Source organism: Giraffa tippelskirchi, chromosome 6 (genome assembly GCF_054371585.1).
Source record: "Giraffa tippelskirchi isolate mGirTip1 chromosome 6, T2T-mGirTip1v1.2.pri, whole genome shotgun sequence".
Classification (NCBI taxonomy): Eukaryota; Metazoa; Chordata; class Mammalia; order Artiodactyla; family Giraffidae; genus Giraffa; species Giraffa tippelskirchi.
Genome location: NC_137280.1, coordinates 19155140 through 19171481, shown reverse-complemented (window position 1 = coordinate 19171481; position 16342 = coordinate 19155140). Strand labels below are relative to the sequence as shown.

Below are 16342 nucleotides of genomic sequence, written 5' to 3'. Positions count from 1 at the left end.
ATAGTCATGAGGTCACAAAGAGTCGGACATGACTGAGCGACTTTCACTTTCACTTTGTGGAACATGAGTGCTAAAGGTACAAATAAAACTGAAAGTTTCTCAGCATGGTATGTGCTTGAGTTCTACCCCCACGAGCACACACATACGCTGCCTCTAACAGTGAACACTGGTGTCTGGGACTAAACTGTGGATAAACATGTCGAGATCTGACCAAAGAAAGCGGAACTCAGACATAATCTGGAAAAATGACCAAATGTGAGAACACCACTAAAATTCAGAAAATTCTTGGATCACACATTCAAGTTTTTCCTGAATAGAGTTGAAATTATATGATAATAAAGAAACAATAAGCAGAACATATTTCAAAAAGGAGCATTACCTCAATTGGGTTAAATTTAACACTGCTTATACTGTCAAATCCCCAAGTCATTGAACATATAGGATGGGTTCTTTGTTCATCCCAAATGTCTACTTGCTGTCCACATGTGGCAAAAACAGCTTCTTTCCAGTGATGATCAATTCCTGTATACACTGTCTTTAAAAGCAGAGAGGTTGCTACAGGTGAGTCTTTTCATTAGTACTTCAAATCTACAGAATAATATCTTAAAATAATTTCTCTATACTCTCATCTGCTTAAGAAAATCCCCGTTCACTTAGAAATTTCTTCAAAGCCCTTACTTAAAGGAGAAAATTCTACCATAAGAAGTGATGTTCCTTATCACACATTCTGGGAATAAAGAAGAATGTTAACATGGGATGTATTTAATTACGTTTGAATACATAGCACTGAAGTAATTTTTAAATCGTCACTGGGTATTGAAGGATCTTGAAATCAACTAATGAAACACAAAAGATAATTTCTAAAAAACTTAATTCCACATTTAACATATGAAATACTGATTCCGAGGACAGAAACACAAACAACTACATCAAAATTTAGAGAGAGAAACAAAATTAGCAAGCATGGATGCTAAGGCTGTTAAAAGCAATAAAATCTCATAAATTTGGTATTATTTACTTAAAATATGTGACTCATCTATTCAGGGCCAGATTAAAGTCTACCTTTGTACTAGACATTAAAAAATGTTTGCAAATTAAAGGCAACTATTTAGCCAATACTTTAAGCTTTTAAGAATTCTTATCAGCATCTGCAGATTTAGAATTATTTCTATTCAAGTCTCTACAAACTTTTCCACAGTAAGAATTAACCCCCAGTACCACAGAGAAGGGGTAACACTAAATATTTCAAAAATCTTTGGAACTCCTAGTGATAAGACATTTTACAAGAATGAAACAAATTTTCTTTTAGGAATTACTAATTTTTTACCATCTGCAAACTATTTCCATTCCATACTAATATACCACCTCCACATCCTTCAAGAACATTTAGATCGACCATTAGAATTCAGCAAATTCTAATCATGGGCCAAACCTCTCATTTAAAATAAAACATTCAGAACTTCTTGAAGCCTGAAGAGCAGAACCTAAATATACACTAAATACTAAAATGACAAAAAGATTTTTAAGATGAAATATTTAAAGATTAATTCTAATTTTAGAATTTCCCTTAGTATCAAAACATAAGGATTAAAAAACATGGGTAGAGCAAATGATCCAAATTATTAAGCTATATAAAGTTATAACTAAACTATATCAACTGATTTGCAGAATGCTGTTAAGAAATGTAAATAAGATTTATATAGAAAGCACCCTATTACATTTATTAATTTCCTAAAGAATACTTTCAAGTAAACGCTGAGCTTTGGGAAAGATCCATGATATAAATGAGAAGCTGAAGCACTGTTTTTTTTCTGACCTTTTATCTTACAGATTTCCTCCCATGTTCATGCTATAGGAAATGTTTCACTGCCTCTTCTAACTAAAAACAGAAACAGAACCCTATTGCAATGAACACCAAAGAACTGTTCAAATTTTTTAACTGCAAAGGCCCTTTGATTGCATTAACTATTGCTTACAACAGGTGAAGTACTGCAGCCTAAAGTGTCTGATTTCTTATACCTTTTTATGAAATTGAAATTATGAAATAATTGTAGGTAAAAGAGAAGAATTTTAATAGCCCAAGTATGGGTCAATTTATTTTTGTACCTTTCCTAATATTGTATGCAATGGCTCCTCTTCTTCTCCATAGCCTGGTCCATCCATTTTCCATTGCTTCACAGTTTTGTCATCACCAACCTAGAAATATTTATGATAATAATGAAGAACAGTTAAAAGCTGTAAACTTGCCAACACATACATCAAACTATAAACATCTTTGGTTTAAAAAATAACATATACCACATTCTTCCAGTACTGTGTTTATTGATTCATTTATGTCCCACCTTGTTAAAGATTTGTGATAAACATATAAAACGCATAAGATTTAAAATAAAATAGGATGAATAGAGCAAAAGAAGAGTAAGGGTAGAAATAATATTACATCATAAAGAAGGTAAAAACTGCATGTTGTAATAAGGATGACATTCAAATTAGGAAGAAAAATAAATTACAACAAAACAGTATTGTGAGATCAGGTTAGTCATTTAAAAAGTATGAACCAATGTGACACCTGATATAAAAACATAATTACAGATAACTTTAAATGTAAAACATGCGACAAAATCCATAAAGATACTAGAGACAAGACATTTTTATAATCTTGCCATGGGAAAAGTCTTTCTTTGTATGACTCAAAACTCTAAAAACTATCAATATTAAGGCAGAGGTTTTCAAACTGTAAAATGTAGACTTCTGAAGGATCCTGAGAATTTTTCAGGAGTCCATAAGGATAATATTATTTTCATAATGTTAGTATAGGCATTGCTTGCCTTTTCACTGGAGCTGACGGTTACAGAGATGGTAAAAGAAGTGGTAGGCAGAACTGCTGGCACCTTAGCCCAAATGAAAGTTAAGGAAACAAACTATGGTAATTTAGACTTTGGGCCATGGCAGGTATGTTCAAGATATCATGTAAACATCGATTTTACTAAATTTTTTTGAATATGTTTCCTCGGGTGAGGAAAACAAATGGGATTCCATCAAACTAAAAAGCCTTTGCATAGCAAAAAAAAACTATCAACAAAGTAAAAAAAGATATCTGCAAACAATAAATCCAATAACGGATTAATATCCAAAGTATACAAAGAACTCATACGACTCAATATCAAAAAAACTCAAAAAATAGGCAGAGGCTCTGAATAAACATTTTTTTTCAAAGACACACAGATGCCAAATAGGTACATGAAAAGATGCCCAATATTACTGCTCATAAGGGAAATGCAAATCAAAACCACAATGAGAGATCACCTTTTACCTGTCAGAATGGAGAATGGTTATTATTGAGAGTGAGTCAATTCCTAGGAAGGTTGATAAGAAGTACAGGGTCCCCAAGGAGGAGGAAGGGGTCCAGAGTCCTTTAGGAGGAGAAAGGGGTCTGGGGTCTCAAGAAGGAGAAAAGGACAAATGTTTTTTTTCTACACTGCTTTGTCTTAGTCAATATAACAATGTATCTTGCTCCAGGATATGTTTCTCCTTCTTAAGAATCTTCTGACTAATCCTGTCATCTTAAAATGTATATTATGGGAGTGGGTCTGGTAACATCTTTCTACTGTTAGTTCTAATCTTGTTAATTTAAGATGTATGTTGTGGGAGGGGGTCTGGTAAAAGTATATAAGGCCTGGATAAGACTAGTGAGTGGGGGTGCTCTCTGGCCCCCTTCTGATGTCTATGTCTGAAGCTCTCTCTGCCCTTTTTCACTTTAGTAAAACTCTTGCTACACAAAAGCTCTTGAGTGATCAAGCCTGGTCCCTGGTCCTGAAGCTAAATCTTCAGAGATCAGGAATCTGATGTTGTTCACTGTAAGCTATCATTATCAAAGCCAACAAGTAACAAGTGTTGGTGAGGATGTGGAGATAAGGGAACCTTTGTGCCCTGTTGGTGGATGTAAACTGGTAGTCACTATGGAAAACAGTATGGAGGTTCCTCAAAAAATTAAAAATAGAACTACCATATGATCCAGCAATTCAACTCCTATGTATTAACTGGAAGATATGTGCACCCCTATACTCACTGCAGCATTAGTAACAATAGCCAAGATAGGGAAGCAACCTAAGTGCTTAACAACAGATGAATGGATAAAGAAAATGTGTTATATAAACATAATGGAATATTACTCAGCCTTAAAAAAAAAATGAAATCTTACCATTTGAAAGAACACTGATGGACCTAGAGGGTATAATGTGAAGTGAAATAAGTCAGAAAAAGATAAACACTGTATGATTTCACTTACATGTGGACTCTAAAAAACAAATGAATAAACAAAATACAATAGAATTATCAATACAGAGAACAAATAGGTGGTTTCCAGCAGGGAGAGGAGAGGGGAGATGAGAGAAGTAAGTGACAGAGATTAAAAGGTATGAACTTCTTGTTGCAAAGTATGTGTACAGAGTGGGGTATATAGTCAAAAACTATGGATATCTATGTATGGTGACATATCGCAACTAGACTTATTGTAGTGATCATTTTGAAATGCACAGAAATATTATCACTATGATGTGCACAAAGAACCAACCTAGTATTGTAGGTCAATTATACTTCAAAAACAAAAAAAACAAACTTACAGAAAAAAAGATGGTATTTGCGATTACCATAGGCGTGGGGTTGGGGCAGTGGTTATTGGAAGAAGGCAGTTAAAGGTACAGACGTCTAGTTATGAGACAAACAAGTACTAGGGATGTAATGTACAACATGACAAATATAATCAACATGATTGTATGTAACATAGGAAAACTGTTGAGAGTAAATCCTAAGAGTTCCTATCACAAGAAAAAAACTTTTTCTCTATTTCTTTAATTTTGTATCTATATGAAATGACGAATGTTCAGGAAGCTTACTGCGATAATCACTTCAGGATGTATATAACCATTGTGTTGTACACCTTAAACTTATGCAGTGCTGTATGTCAGTTACACTGCAATAAAACAGTTCCTTATTCTAAAAATAAAAATGTTTTTAAACCTAACAACTACTTTCAATTACTTTTACTCTCCAGAGTTGACTCTATTATTGCTTATGCAGACTATTAAAACTGCCTCCAAACTGATCACTCACAGCTGTCAAATTAATGCTCTCAAAGCTCAACTCCGACTCCATCATTTTCCTGTTAAAAACTTTCAATATTTGCACACCACAGTAGCATTATTTGCAAAGGTCAAATGGTAGAAATAACCAAAACATCCATTAATGAATGAATAAACAAAATGTGGTATATACATACAACGGAGCATTAGTCTTAAAAAGGAAAGAAATTCTGATACATGGTACAAAATGGATGAGCCTTTAATATTAAGTGAAATTATCAGACACATAGGGACATAAAGCACAACAGTAATTACCAGGTAAATTACTCAAGGGTAGGAGGTAGGGGTGAGAGATGTGGAGTTAGTGTTTAACAGCTACACCATTATCAGTTTGGAAGGTGAAAAAGTCATGGAGATGGATAGTGGTGATGGTTTTACAATGATGTGAACGTACTTAATGCCACTGAGATGTACACTTAAAAATGGCTAGAATGGTTAATCTTGTTAAGCATATTTTATCATACACAAAAATCCTTCAATGACTTATTGCTAACTGACAAAGGAAGTACAAATGACTCATCTTGTTTTAATCCCCCTTCTAACCATTCTATAGAATATTAGTTCAGTAATATGTATTTGGGCTTCCCAGGTGACACTAGTGGTAAAGAGCCTGCCTGCCGATGCAGGAGACATAAGAGACGTGAGTTCAATCCCTGGGTCGGGAAGGTCCCCTGGAGGAGAGAACGGCAACCCACTCTACTATTGTTGCCTGGAGAATTCCATGGACAGAGGAACCTGGCTGGCTACAGTCCACTGGGTTGCAAAGAGTCGGAAATGACTGAAATGACTTAGCACACATGCATGTAATATGTAATTAGGTATAAAAAATTTTTTAAGTATGGGAAAGGCTGGATTACATAAAGAAAACCAAGACTTATCTGAGTTTTAATGTTATTTTGCATTGTGAAAATCAGAAAGGGCCTTGGATCACATAAATGAGCTCAGAAAATATTCAATTAGATTTACACATGTTGAAAAGAGTTAATGACTTAACTGTATTATACTTACAGTAAAAAAAGATGTCCCACAAAAGCGAGTACATATTCCTCGTACAAAACCTTCATGTGCTTGTATCGTACGAATACATTTTCGTTTGGTCAAGTTCCATATTTTAACCTATAATAAAACATACTAGGAAATTTCAGTGAAGTATAAATAAAAAATGTTCAGGCACAGAAGTACTACATTCCAAGAAAAATAAGTTCAACACTGAAAAGGCTATAAATCACTCTACCAGATGGCTAAAAACAAAATCCTCTAGATCAAAATAATCCAATGCTGAACTTTCCTGGTGGTCCAATGGTTGGGGTTCTGACTACCAATGCAGAGGACACGGGTTCGATCCTAGTCAGGGAGGATCCCACATGGCATGGAGCAACTACTGAAGCCCGCGCACCCTAGAGCCTATGCTCTGCAACAAGAGAAGCCACTGCAATAAGAAGCCTCAACACCGCAACAAAGAGTAGCCCCCTTCCCCACTCGTGGCAACTGGAGAAAGCCCACAGACAGCAACAAAGACCCAGTGTAGCCAAAGGTAGAATAAATAAAATAAATTAAATTAAAATTTTTTTTAATTTCACAGAAGAATGTCTGTTGGGCACATTGGAAAAAAAAATGCAATGTCTATAGATACGAACATCAACAAGCAGAAAACTGAATCTCTTAAATACTCTGTTGATTCTAGTGTAAAAATGCTTTAAAGCTTTTCTTTTCTTGGCAGAGTGGGAAATAATTAAGTGTTGAATTGTTAATAACATACTCTGTGAAAAAAACTCACAGCTAAATATCTGTGTTGTAAACATGTCTTATTACTTACTGTCAAACAGCCGAAAGCGACTACATTTTTAATTTCTTAGGTTTAGATAAGATACTACTGAAATTACTGATTCAAAGAAAATTTAGTCTTGAGAATTAAAAGAAAACAGGACATAGAAAAATGAAATCAAACCAATTAAAACCCACAGTAACTCACAATTAATGGAAGAATATTTGCAACGTAACTACTTTCAGTTTAAAATGTCAGTGTTTAGTGATACTTGCCTCTCCATCACATGCCCCAGAAAGGACAGTAGCCAGGCTCTTTGGATTCTTTGCCAAGCAATTGACTCCATCTCGGTGACCATCCAGGGAGGCAAGGAATGGTTTTGCAAATACCCGTTCCAGTTTGGTAGCATTTAAAGCTCTTATATATTCTCGTGGAACCTCAAAAGGATGTAAGGTAGGATCATAGTTTCTTGGAACTGAAATAAGAATGATTCCTCTTAATAAAATAATTCACACTTAATATCTCCTGTGGTATTCCTCACCTAATCATTCAATATATTATCAATAAGCCTTAATTAGGGACACTGTCTATGCCGAGGACTAAAGCTAAAAACATTGAAGACCTTTTGTCCAGAAAGTGATAGAACGCATACATCTTGCAAAATAACTAGACTCTATATATACACACACAACTTTTCCTTTTCTATGTCCTACTACGCTCTTCAACTGGGTTATAAGCCTTCACCTGCAGGGCTTCTGCTACATTCTTCATTACATTTCTTATGCCGAGCACAAAACAAGTGCATAATAAATGTTTGCTCAACTGAACTCTTAAGCTCCGTACTGGGTGTGTGTATGCATGCTAAGTTGCTTCAGTCTCTCTGACTCTGTGCAACCCACTGAATGTAGCCTGCCAGGCTCCTCTGTCCATGGGATTCTCTAGGCAGGGGATCCTCCTGATCCAGGGATCGGACCCATGTATCTTGCATCTCCTGCACTGGCAGATGGGTTCTTTATCACTAACGCCATCTGAAAAGCCCTCTTACTGGGCAGGGAACACTAACAATCTCCAGTGCTGATCATTGTACTACTAAGGACACAATGTTGTGATTATCATTATACTATTTATTGAGCACTTTTAATGTTTGATTGTGTGTGTGTGTGTGTGTGTGTGTGTGTGTGTGTGTGTGTGTGTGTGAGTTGCTCAGTTGGGTCCGACTCTTGGCGACTCCGTGGACTGTAGCCTGTCAGGCTCCTCTGCTCAGGGAATTCTCCAGGCAAGAATGCTGGAGTGGGTTGCCATTCCCTTCTCCAGAGGACCTTCCTGGCCCAGGAATTGAACATGGGTCTCCCACACTGCGGGCAGATTCTTTACCCTCCAAGCCACCTGGGAAGCCCATCTGAACCCTACACATCCTTTAAAAAAAATTCAGCTTAAATCTTGTATCTTCTATAAAAATTTCCAAATACCCATAACTATGCCCACCTCTAAATTCAATTCGGTCAGCAATAAACATTCAACAAAGATATATCGAACACCTCCCATATACCACAAGCACTGGGGATATCAGAGCAAACAAACTCACGGTACATATCTATGTATGTTGTTCCCATACATTTGTATGTTATCAGCTATATTACCAACAAAGTTTTAAAAACACAGATTCCCTGATGCCCACACCCCAGATCTATGAGTCAGAATACTCAAGTATTTGAATACGGCACAAAATTTACAAAGAACACTTAGACAAAAAAATCTATGACCAACCAGTTACCCATTCCTTCATTCAGACATTAATAACGCAACTACTAGATGCCAGGTGCTGTCTAAACACAGGGGACATAGAAACAAACACAACTGTGCCACTCTCTGCAAGCTCAGTCTGATAAGAGACTGACAGTCACAATAATAATGAGACAATGTAATAAACACTGTTAGTATAAAAATATGAAACAGACGCATAGGAGGGTGCCTACATGTGTACAGGATGGGGGGAAATCTGCAGGGGACAGAAACTGGGGAAAGGTGTGTGCCATAGCATGCCTGAAATGCACACAGCCTAACAAGAGTACATGTTCACTAGCTGTGGGAAAAGTAGTCACCCATGAAACTAGAGAGGAAGATGGGACCAAGTTCAAGGAGTATGGATGATGTCAAGTCCAAGCGACACAATCTAATTTGCATTTTAAGAACACTGCTGTTTTGATACTTAACCTGTAAACATCTTGTGAGCAGACACCATTTAGTTAGCATTGCTCACAATATATATTGATATGCTATATGACTCAATCATATGGAAATATTGTTCCAGCCTCACCTTCTATGGCTTACTCCTATCTCAAACTCCGAAGACATGGCCCTTCTCTTATGCCTTAAGTTTGTTCCTGCCTTAACGCCTTTGCACCTGTTATTTGCTTCACTTAGAACAGTCTATTCACACATGCTTGGTCACTTAGCTATAACTCATACAAGTAGTTAGTAGGTTAATGGGGGAACAGACCAGTACAGATAAAACCCATTAATTTCATTTTAGTCATTCCCCCACTAAACTTCTCCACAAGAGTTTTTAAGAGAAAACTGATGGCTTTAAGTGTCACCTTTGTCTGTTCCCACATCCCGAAGTATGCAATTGTAAGTAGCAAAGTTGTCGAAAGTTAGAGTAACAGGAGAGGTTTAAACATGTCTGCTTAATTGTTAATTCCTTCAATCCACGAGTTTGGGTCATTCAAGTCCACTTTCCCCCAACAAGACCCTGAGAACAATCAGAGAGCAGCAGCTGAAAACGGTGTAGACGGAATCATTTCCCCATATAACTAACTGCCACTGACCACTAGACAAAAGTTATGAGGAAAGGGATTTGAAGACAAGTGTTCTGCTACCTAGAACCAGAAGCGCTTTATAAACCAAGAGCCCTAGCGAAAGAAAACAAGTAAACAACGAGAGTGGAACACCAGTCTCCCCTCCCCGACCAGCTTTACTCGGTGGAGCCTAGGCCGGATCCAAGGCTGGCGGACTCCCAACTAACTTGTCTCACCTCTCTGTAAGTCCAATTTGGTTTCGCGAACATAGTGGTCGGGGTTCCGACTCAGCATCTTCACCTTCATCTTGCTGCCAGTTCTCCCGGGATCTCACGACCCTTTCCCTCCAGGAAGCAGTTACCGCCGCCGCAGCCGCCTTCTACACCAACACACGCCACTTCCGCTTCTTCCGACTACTTCCTGTCATGTGACTTCCGCGGAGCGGAAATCGGCCTCAGATGGGCCCTGCGGCGCTCCGTAGTCGTGCGGACAAAGGTTAGCCGGGGGCGGTGCTTCATCTGTATTCTCAGATTCACGCTCTGCAGCCTCCGCAGGGCCGAGGAGGTGGGCGAGGCGGGGCGGGGCCTTGGCAGAGGCGCTCCGCCCCGCTGCCCACTCTCTGCCTTGTCCGCTTGAAGTGCGGCGGCGCCTCTCTAGTCGGTCACTCGTGCGCCTAGGTCTCTCGGCTTCGCCCTCGCGTCCGCGAGCGTGACTCCACGCGCGGGTGCCGGAAGTGGGCTCGTGCCCTGCGGTTTCTGCTCCAGCGCGGCGACCGTCGCCACGGTGGCGGCCACTGCATCTCGCCCCACGCCCGCGGTATCAGCGGACCCTGAGCCCATGACCGGCCAGGGCCAGTCGGCGTCCGGCTTGTCGGCGTGGAGCAGCACAATATTCCGCCACGTCCGCTACGAGAATCTGGTGGCGGGCGTGAGCGGCGGGGTCCTTTCCAACCTCGCGCTGCACCCGCTTGACCTCGTGAAGATCCGCTTCGCTGGTAAGAGACCAGACAGACCCTGGGCTTCTCCTTGCTGTCACTCCGAACCGAGTGATAAAGACGCAGAGGGAGGGCTTCGTCCTCACCTGGCTCTTGCGTACTGCAGGCGAGGCGAGAGCTGAAGAAGAAAACTGTTTGCCCAGGCTCCCGTGGGGCCAGATTTGAGGAAAGGGAGCCTGGTTTAAGTGGTCTGGCTGCCGGCGTCCCCTTTCCCCCGGTGCTGAGGGATGAAGAGAATGGATGTAAAAGTCTGAGAAAGGTCTTCATTGGTATAGAACGTGGAACTCAAAAGCCAGCTTTATAAAATAAGAAAGGGTTTATCACTTTTCAGGGCTTAAACCTCACACGTGCAAATCTTTCACCCTTGGAGGTACAAGTCCCACTCCCCCAGCTTTTAGAAAGTTCGCTTCACACCACCTCGCTTTTAGGAAAGGCTTACATTGGTAAGCCTTTTTCCGCTCACCCCCAAATCGGAAAGAATCGAAGAGGATTTTCGCCGTTACAGAAAGAAGGCGAAAATGGAGAATAGCGTTTAGCGTTTGTTTTGCACCAAGCCCTTGAGAGGCAGCGTGCACCGCCAGCAGCACGAATGGCGCCACCAGCTCCTTTCCTGGCACACTCAGCATCTCAGCGTCAATCAGTCACAGCTTTGAACTGTGTCTGTGAGCGTCTGTGCTTTATCTGAATTTATTTTATGCATCCTTTAGCAAGGTGCGTCGGAGAAGGCAATGGCACCCCACTCCAGTACTGTTGCCTAGAAAATCCCATGGACGGAGGAGCCTGGTAGGCTGCAGTCCATGGGGTTGCTACTGAGCAACTTCACTTTCACTTTTCCCTTTAATGCACTGGAGAAGGAAATGGCAACCCACTCCAGTATTCTTGCCTGGAGAATCCCAGGGACGGCGGAGCCTGGTGGGCTGCCGTCTATGGGGTCGCATCGAGTCGGACACAACTGAAGCGACTTAGCAGCAGCAGCAGCAAGGTGCGTGTTAAGGTAATTGCTTCTTCGCCTTATGCACTTTTGGCCTGTATTAAAGCGTTCATGCTTTACTCTAGCAAAGCCCATAAACCTGTACTTGGAAATCTTAAAATAGGCACGTGTTTGCCCTCTGGGCTGAGAGGGACATCCTAGAGTTTGGAGTAGGGAATAATCACATTGTTAGGAATGGGGTTGGTACAGAATTCTCTTCAAAGTTTGTTGTTGTCGGGTGTAGTATGTACCGGTTCTTGTGAAGGAATAAGTAGCTAGAATCCAAATAGTACAGGTTTTTATTTAGCTTTATTGAATTAAGTGCACTAAGTGAATTAACTGTATGGAAATTAAGAAAATACTTTAAAAGTTAAACTCAACATAAAATTCTGAAAAAGATAGCTTCAAAAAATGTCTTTTATAACTTTATTTGAAAACTATTTTCTGGCATTTCATTTCTCTTACTGAAAGTGAGGTCCAGCTGCTCTTGGCTCAAAAGCAAATAAAGAGGCAAAGTTGGTAGAATGGAAACTTTGCTTTATTTTGGAGGATGGAACTGGGGGCAGGGGCAGATTCATATCCCAAGGCTGAATTCCCTCCTTGCCATTGACAATCAGTGGGCAGGACGTTTATAGGTGGAGGAAGCCCGTTACGTGTAAAAACAGCAGAGGCAGCCCGACAGTCATCTTGAAATTGGTCATGCAGCATAATCTTGATTGTTTTAAGTACAGCTAGTCTTCAGTTCGAGGGTCCATTTGTTCACATTTCTTTGAGGCCAGTTCTTAGAATTGTGGCAGCTAATCTCATGGCTACAGTTTTGCTCAGTTCAGTTCAGTTCATTTCAGTCGCTCAGTCGTGTTCAACTCTTTGCGACCCCATGAATCACAGCACGCCAGGCCTCCCTGTCCATCACCAACTCTCAGAGTTTACCCAAACCCATGTCCATCAAGTTAGTGATGTCATCCAACCATCTCATCCTCTGTCGTCCTCTTCTCTTCCTGCCCCCAATCCTTCCCAGCATTAGGGTCTTTTCCAATGAGTCAACTCTTCCATGAGGTGGCCAAAGTATTGGAGTTTCAGCTTCAACATCAGTCCTTCCAATGAACACCCAGGACTGGTCTCTTTAGGATGGAGTGATTGGATCTCCTTGCAGTCCAAGGGACTCTCAAGAGTCTTCTCCAACACCACAATTCAAAAGCATCAATTCTGCTGCGCTCAGCTTTCTTCACCGTCCAACTCTCACATCCATACATGACCACTGGAAAAACCATAGCCTTGACTAGACGGACCTTTGTTGGCAAAGTAATATCTCTGCTTTAAAATATACTGTCAAGGTTGGCCATAACCTTCCTTCCAAGGAGTAAGCGTCTTTTTATTTCATGGCTGCAATCACCATCAGCAGTGATTTTGGAGCCCAAAAAAATAAAGTCTGACACTGTTCCACTGTTTCCCCATCTATTTCCCATGAAGTGATGGGACTGGATGCCATGATCTTAGTTTTCTGAATGTTGAATTTTAAACCAACTTTTTCACTCTCCTCCTTCACCTTCATCAAGAGGCTCTTTAGTTCTTCACTTTCTGCCATAAGGGTGGTGTCATCTGCATATCTGAGGTTATTGATATTTCTCCCGGCAATCTTGATTCCAGCTTATGTTTCTTCCAGCCCAGCGTTTCTCATGATGTACTCTGCATATAAGTTAAATAAGCAGGGTGACAATATACAGCCTTGACATACTCCTTTTCCTATTTGGAACCGGTCTGTTGTTCCATGTCCAGTTCTAACTGTTGCTTCCTGACCTGCATACAGGTTTCTCAAGAGACAGGTCAGATGGTCTGGTATTCCCATGTCTTTCAGAATTTTCCACAGTTTATTGTGATCCACACAGTCAAAGGCTTTGGCATAGTCAATGAAGCAGAAATAGATGTTTTTCTGGAACTCTCTTGCTTTTTCGATGATCCAGCGGATATTGGCAATTTGATCTCTGGTTCCTCTGCCTTTTCTAAAACCAGCTTGAACATCTGGAAGTTCACAGTTCACGTATTGCTGAAGCCTGGCTTGGAGAATTTTGAGCATTACTTTACTAGCGTGTGAGATGAGTGCAATTGTGCAGTAGTTTGAGCATTCTTTGGCATTGCCTTTCTTTGGGATTGGAATGAAAACTGACCTTTTCCAGTCCTGTGGCCACTGCTGAGTTTTCCAGATTTGCTGGCATATCGAGTGCAGCACTTTCACAGCATCACCTTTGAGGATTTGAAATAGCTCAACTGGAATTCCATCACCTCCACTAGCTTTGTTCGTAACGACGCTTTCTAAGGCCCGCTTGACTTCACATTCCAGGATGTCTGGCTCTAAGTGAGTGATCACACTATCGTGATTATCTGGGTCATGAAGATCTTTTTTGTACAGTCCTTCTGTGTATTCTTGCCACTTCTTAATATCTTCTGCTTCTGTTAGGTCCATACCATTTCTGTCCTTTATGGAGCCCATCTTTGCATGAAATGTTCCCTTGGTATCTCTAATTTTCTTGAAGAGATCTTTAGTCTTTCCCAATCTGTTATTGTCCTCTATTTCTTTGCATTGATCGCTGAGGAAGGCTTTCTTATCTCTCCTTGCTATTCTTTGGAACTCTGCATTCAGATGGGAATATCTTTCCCTTTCTCCTTTGCTTTTCGCTTCTCTTCTCTTCCCAGCTATGTGTAAGGCCTCCTCAGACAGCCATTTTGCTTTTTTGCGTTTCTTTTCCATGGGGATGGTCTTGATCCCTGTCTCCTGTACAATGTCACGAACCTCTCCATAGTTCATCAGGCACTCTGTCTATCAGATCTAGTCCCTTAAATCTATTTGTCACTTCTACTGTATACTCATAAGGAATTTGATCTAGGTCATACCTGAATGGACTAGTGGTTTTCCCTTCTTTTTTCAATTTAAGTCTGAATTTGGCAATAAGGAGTTCATGATCATGACAGTTTTGGTCATCGTGTAGTTATCTTCTGCCACTGGATGGGCGTTTCAGTATCTATAAAACTGCTTAAAGGATATGGCTCAGAATATTATCTATAGCCCTTGAAGAGGAATGAAAGGTCCTTGACTTTGCTTAATGATATACTATTAGTATTTGGTCCCATTGGACTGTTTTCCATGGCTTCTGTATTTTCTCACTTCTTCGATTAAACTACTTGACTAAAGTTTTTCTACAGACAGAAGGCTGGTGGAGAATGGAGTTGGAGGAAGGGAAGGACTAGACAGTCCTGCTCTATTTAATTACTATAAGTTTAAGTCTACCTTGAGAATTAGATCTGCAGTAGTGGTTTATCTTAAAGAGTTAGGAGATTTTCTTCTGTTCACTTGTATCTTAGCCTTTTAACATTTGTATAGGATATAGAAGCACCGAAATAAAGTTCTTGCCCTCAGGAAAATTACATTGTAATTTTAGTCTTGAGACTCAGTCAAATAAAAAGTAACTGTAGACAACATAAAATTAAGGTCAAAATGGAATAAATCCAAATACCAAAACAGGAGACTGTTAGGAAAGTTATAGATTGGTGATGGCCATGTATATATATATATGTGTGTGTGTGTATATATATATATATGTATGTATGTATATATGTACATATATATGGCCACATATATCTGTATTTGTAAAAGTCTGATTAGTCTTGAGGTTCGCCAGAGAAGGGCTAAAATTTTGACAGCTGGAGAGGAGATAAGAAGCCATTGAAAATTAGTGAAAATCATGGAGGGTTCTCCCTAGAAGAGAATCCACAAAGGCATGTAATTTCCATGGAGTTTACCATACATGCACAAATAAGAATTACGACAACAAGGAACATTCATTGAGTGTTTATTTGCAATAAAAGCAATGAACTAAGAACTTTTCTTGCGTTAGATCATTTACTACTCTGAAAAACACTGTGAATTTTTTATTCCCGATACACAGATGAGGATAACTGGAGTTAACTAACTTGCCCAAGTCATAAGTTATCTGAGATTTGAATCTAGATCTGAGTTACGTCTAACTCAGAACCCTCTGGCACTTAAGCCTTACCCCAGTAATTCCTGGTATACTGTGACTTGAACATGAAGGGAAGAATTCTGGATTTGGCTGCAGGTGCAGACCTATATGACTTGATATTTCTCAATTTTATGTAAGAGCAAAAGAGGTAATGGTTGAGATGATCATTTTAGTGTGCTTGGCCTGGTGAGTTTAAGACAGTGCTGTGGTGCAGACTATGCCTGAGAAAAGGGGATTCTTGGTACCTGAGAATATTGGTAATATTAATTAAATGGAGAGGGTATTAGGAGACCGGTAGTACTGAAGTGACAGTTAAGGTAATCAAGATAGGAGGACAAAATTAAAAATCTAGGAGTTGAAGCAGGACTGTGTAACAAGAAACCCCCAGTGTGGCTGTGCACAGCACAAGTGTTGCTGTGAAATGGTGATAGAAAAGAAAACTTAGGAAGGTGAATAACTGAAATCAAAATATTATATAGTTGACTGGCCACCAGCATTAATGGTAGGATTTTTAATGCTTTCATAAAATTAAGCCCTTTTAATAAAATTACAATACCTAGTGATGGGGATGTTAGTCTTGACCATTAAACCAAACCTGCAATATTTCAATGAGTTCAGGTGCAAATTGGAATTCAGAGGTGTCCACAATAGTCTGAGG

The 16342-nt window shown here is 39.8% G+C and overlaps 2 protein-coding genes across 7 annotated transcripts in view; one reads left to right on the top strand and one right to left on the bottom strand.

Moving 5' to 3' along the window:
- The window catches only part of DCAF13 (DDB1 and CUL4 associated factor 13), a 28119-nt gene extending 18000 nt beyond the window's left edge, over window positions 1–10119 (bottom strand). Inside the window, exons 1-5 of one of the 3 annotated variants that reach the window (XM_081502263.1) lie at window positions 9941–10119; window positions 7178–7381; window positions 6150–6257; window positions 2107–2196; window positions 380–535 (exon numbers count right to left, since the gene is read on the bottom strand). In XM_081502263.1, coding sequence (XP_081358389.1) covers window positions 380–535; window positions 2107–2196; window positions 6150–6257; window positions 7178–7315 — 492 coding nt within the window. In that variant the 5' untranslated portion in view covers window positions 7316–7381; window positions 9941–10119. The remainder of the gene's footprint in view (window positions 1–379; window positions 536–2106; window positions 2197–6149; window positions 6258–7177; window positions 7382–9940) is intronic. The other 2 variants (XM_081502262.1, XM_081502264.1) reach the window with 2 other exon arrangements.
- A 342-nt stretch (window positions 10120–10461) lies between these two features.
- Window positions 10462–16342, top strand: part of SLC25A32 (solute carrier family 25 member 32) — a 28504-nt gene continuing 22623 nt past the window's right edge. For all 4 annotated transcript variants that reach the window (XR_014057134.1, XR_014057133.1, XR_014057132.1 and 1 more), the window contains exon 1: window positions 10462–10698. Coding sequence is in view for 1 of the 4 variants with exons in the window: in XM_081502265.1 (XP_081358391.1) it covers window positions 10542–10698 (157 nt within the window). In the remaining 3 variants the exon portion in view is untranslated. The remainder of the gene's footprint in view (window positions 10699–16342) is intronic.